General features: G+C 38.9%; 1 protein-coding gene across 1 annotated transcript; it reads right to left on the reverse strand.

Moving 5' to 3' along the window:
* Window positions 1-2,370: 2,370 nt before the first annotated feature.
* Window positions 2,371-3,777, reverse strand: LOC143958083 (olfactory receptor 5B12-like). Its single transcript, XM_077467535.1, has one exon. It carries the CDS (start codon window positions 3,682-3,684, stop codon window positions 2,746-2,748), a length of 939 nt encoding a protein of 312 aa, XP_077323661.1. The 5' UTR covers window positions 3,685-3,777; the 3' UTR covers window positions 2,371-2,745.
* Between the last annotated feature and the right edge of the window lie 407 nt (window positions 3,778-4,184).

Below are 4,184 nucleotides of genomic sequence, written 5' to 3' on the forward strand. Positions count from 1 at the left end.
TCCCTAACTTTTTAGAAAGCATTCTACATCCCATAGTAGGCTGACATGGGGAGGTCCAGGAATAAGGAAAATTGTTGCCCATACTTACCGTAATTTTCCTTTCCTGGATCCTCCCCATGTCAGCCGGAGGATTCCCACCCAGTTTATCCGTCGCGAGGCAGGTATTTTTTGAACACTGGTGTGCGCAGACAGCCGCCCTTTATGGGTTAGAAAAAAGGTGGTCCCGGAGGGGTCAGAGGGGGCAGAGCTGACCCATAGTAGGCTGACATGGGGAGGATCAAGGAAAGGAAAATTACGGTAAGTATGGGCAAAAATTTCCTTAATATTACCTGGCAGGGCGGTTAAAACAGCTACAGACATGGATAATACAGTAAAGAGAAGGAGGAGTAGAAAAGTACCTATTGGAAATACTCCAGGTAGAGGATTTAGTGGTAGGATTGGAGGCACAAACAGCAAGGCTACCTAAAATTAACCACTTCCCCAGAAGGATTTACCCCCTTAATGACCAGGCCATTTTTTGTGATACATCACTGAGTCATTTTAACTGACAATTGCGCAGTCATGCCACGCTGTACCCAAGTAAAATTGATGTCCTTTTTTTCCCCACAAATAGAACTTTATTTTGGTGGTATTTAATCACCTCTGCAGTTTATATTTTTTGCACTATAAACAAAAAAGAGCAACAATTAAAAAAATAAAAACAACATTTTTTACTCGCAATGGTGTGAACCCGGCCTCAAAGTATGAGACAGGCAGGTTTTGCTAATAAATATAATAATAAATATAAAAAAAAAAATTCTTCATCAGTTTAGGCCAAAATGTATTCTTCTACATATTTTTGGTAAAAAAAATTGCAATAAGCGTATATTGATTGGTTTGCGCAAAAATTATCGCATCTACAAAATAGGGGATCGATTATGGCATTTTTAAAATTATTATTGTCTTTTTACTAGTAATGATGGTGATCAGTGATTTTTAGCGGGACTGCGACATTGCGGCCGACAGATCGTACACTTTTGACACTTTTGTGTGACCAGTGACATTTATACAGTGATCAGTGCTGTAAAAAGGCACTGATTACTGTGTAAATGATGCTGGCAGGGAAGGGGTTAACATTAGGGGGCAATCAAGGGGTTAAATGTGTTCCCTAGGGAGGTGTTTCTAACTGTTGGGGGAGGGGACTGACTGGAGAAGAAGAGAGATCGCCATTCCTAATCACTAGGAACAGCTGACCTCTCTCTCCTCCTCTGTCAGAACAGGGATCTGTTTGTTTACATTGACAGATCCCCATTCTGGCTCTCTGTGGAGAGATTGTGGGTGGCCGGTGGACATCGCGGCCGCCAGCCACACGAATCGGCTTTGGTGCCCCACCCTGGGATCTATTGCATGATGTACAGCTATGGTGATTCACACAATAGAGCAAGTGGTTAAGATCCCCATGTTGACAATGGCACCAGTGGTGTTGAGTGGTGTGGAAAGAAGCTAAGGGAATAGTAGGGTTTAGGGATATTCCCCAGGAAATTCCCATCTGGAATAATCCATCATTTGAACAGTTGAGAGGAAACCCAGATGGAAGCTTCTGGAAACAGAAAGGTGAGGTTGTATTAGAGCAGGTGTATGAACACGGAACTATGCGAACATTTGAATACCTGAATAAACAACCTCCCTTATCTGCTGATTTATCTGAAATGAACCATCCAGATTGGCTTACTTGCTATTTGGGGTGCATCACAAATGCTGTTTTTGTATACTTATAGCCATACCTTTAATATTCTTTGGTTGTTTATGTTACTTATGCCACATGTAATAATAAATAAATCATTATGTATGAATAAAAAAAAGGAAAAGGTGCTAAATTTTGATGGATTTTGGGATGCATGCCTCAGAAAACATGAGTTTTACAAAAAGTTTTTCTAATCTAATAGTCTTTTGGCATTTAAATAGTCCTATTGATTTAGTAAAAATGGTTTACTTTTTTTTTCTCCTGTACGAGAGGCTGGATCACCCATCCACCCACTGAGTACAATATATTGCTTATCGACCATAAAGATCCAACGTATCCCAAAACCTACATCGGGGTTCCTGTAATTTGAAGGAGACGGGATCTCACCACTCCGGCTATTACCACTAGCAACAGACGAAAAACAAGCTGTGGACTGCAGCACTCTTCAGAAGACATCTTTCTTTTATTGGAAAGTCACATCACAGCTCAACAAACACAGCGAACGAGGAGAAATTGCTGACGTTTCGCACTAGCTGTAGTGCTTATTCAATAAGCACCACAGCTAGTACAGCTAAAAGCAGAGCTTGTTTTTCGTCTGTTGATCGGGGGTCCTGTACTTGGGAGAAAAAGGAGAAAATAATTTGATGAAAATATTTGAACAAGTATTATACATTGCTCATAAATCAAACGAAAACTGCATTTTTTTTCAGATTTTTCTCTATTTGTCAGTTTTTAAAGAATCAGATCTGAGTATTTATAAATAATTTGTTCTAATGAATACCATTATAGATGCATAAAAATGGTAGACATTTTAGTCACAGAGTTATTTTGAGGATAATCAAAGTGTATTGAAATGTTTACATTTGGTCTGTGGGTTACAATGACTCCTGGTCATGCAATTGTAAGTACAAGTATGAGTCCCTGACATGTTTACATTTTATAAAGGACATTACTAAGATTTTTAAACAACTGAAAATGTCCCGGAAATACAAAAAGTGTCAACGTTTCCAATGATATTTTCATCATGATGCCCGGATCAAATTTAAGTGATAATAAGACCTCATAAGTGCCTCCATAAGGTCCTTGTTCCTCAGGCTGTAGATCAGAGGATTCAGCAATGGGTTAATGAGGGAAGATATGACTGAAAACAGTTTGTTTAAATTGGCCATATCACTAGAAGTGGGAACCAGGTAAATAAAAATTAAAGATCCATAAAAGATGAAGACCACCGTAATATGTGATGAGCAGGTGGAGAAGGCTTTCCTCTTTCCGGTCTTGCTACGGATTCTAAGGATGGTACTGAAAATAAATACATAGGGAAGAAAGGTCAAAAGAAAGACTCCCAATCCAAAACTACCACTTATAAAGAATACGACCATTATGTTTATGAAGGGGTCAGTACAAGTAATTTGATATAGGTGTGGAAGGTTACAAAAAAAGTTGTGGATGGAAGCTGTTCTGCAGAAGGACAACCTGAGCAAAAATAAAGTATGAACCAAAGAGACAGAATGTGCTCCAACCCAGACCAGAGAGGCCATACGAGCGCAGACCCTCCAAGACATCATTAGTTTGTAATGTAGGGGGTGGCAGATGGCAATGTATCGGTCGTAGGACATAGCCGAGAGCAAGAAAAGTTCAGAGATAGCAAAGGAGATGTAGAAGAATATTTGGGATATACAGGCAGAAATGGATATTGAACGTCTTTTTGTGACCAAATCAAAGAGCATCCTTGGTGCCGTCACTGATGAATAGGACATGTCCAGAAATGCCAAGTTGGCAAGAAAAAAATACATTGGGTTGTGCAGATGGTAGTCAGTGAGGACCAAGAAAAAAATAAGAAGGTTTGTGATCAGAGTCATCAGATAGATCAGAAGGAAGAGCAGAAATAGTCCATTCATGGTCAGTGGATGGTCTGATAGACCCACAAGAGTGAAAAAGGAAATCTCTGTCACATTTCTCATATTATTCTTTTTTATCCCCTCTGTTTACATTTATGGATAGATCTGAGGTTTAAAATGAAAACCTGTACGGTGTACCTACACATTACACCCAGGTTTACATGTGAGAATTTTTTTACCAGCGAATGATTTATTCTTATATAAAATGTTGGCATTCCCCTCAGGACAGTCTGCTGTGCTGTAAGAACACAAAGCTGAAAGTCTCATAAAAGGTCTCCTAAGATGTCATTTATAACACCTTGGGAGCCCCTTTTCTATAATTGAGAACAGTCTTTAAAGTTTGAATTTAGAATCCACTGAAAGTGTTTTTTACCTTTTTGTCACCTATTTTAAGTATTGGTTAGTGGACAGAGTGATATAAAACACTATAAAAGGAGCACTACTTTTCTTTTTGCCTCCATAATTCTGTAGGTAAATTTTATAAGGGTTGTTAAAAACGTAGTTGAATCCTACAGCTGATAGTCAGTAAGGAAAGTAAATAACAACATTACAATGATCGAAAA

This window comes from Lithobates pipiens, unplaced genomic scaffold (assembly GCF_037356315.1).
Source record: "Lithobates pipiens isolate NorthernLeopardFrog02 unplaced genomic scaffold, aLitPip1_a1.2 Scaffold_56, whole genome shotgun sequence".
Classification (NCBI taxonomy): domain Eukaryota; kingdom Metazoa; phylum Chordata; class Amphibia; order Anura; family Ranidae; genus Lithobates; species Lithobates pipiens.

Coding starts and splice junctions, on each gene's coding strand:
- LOC143958083 (XM_077467535.1), bottom strand. CDS start 3,684: ATGAGAAATGTGACAGAGATTTCCTTTTTCACTCTTGTGGGTCTATCA.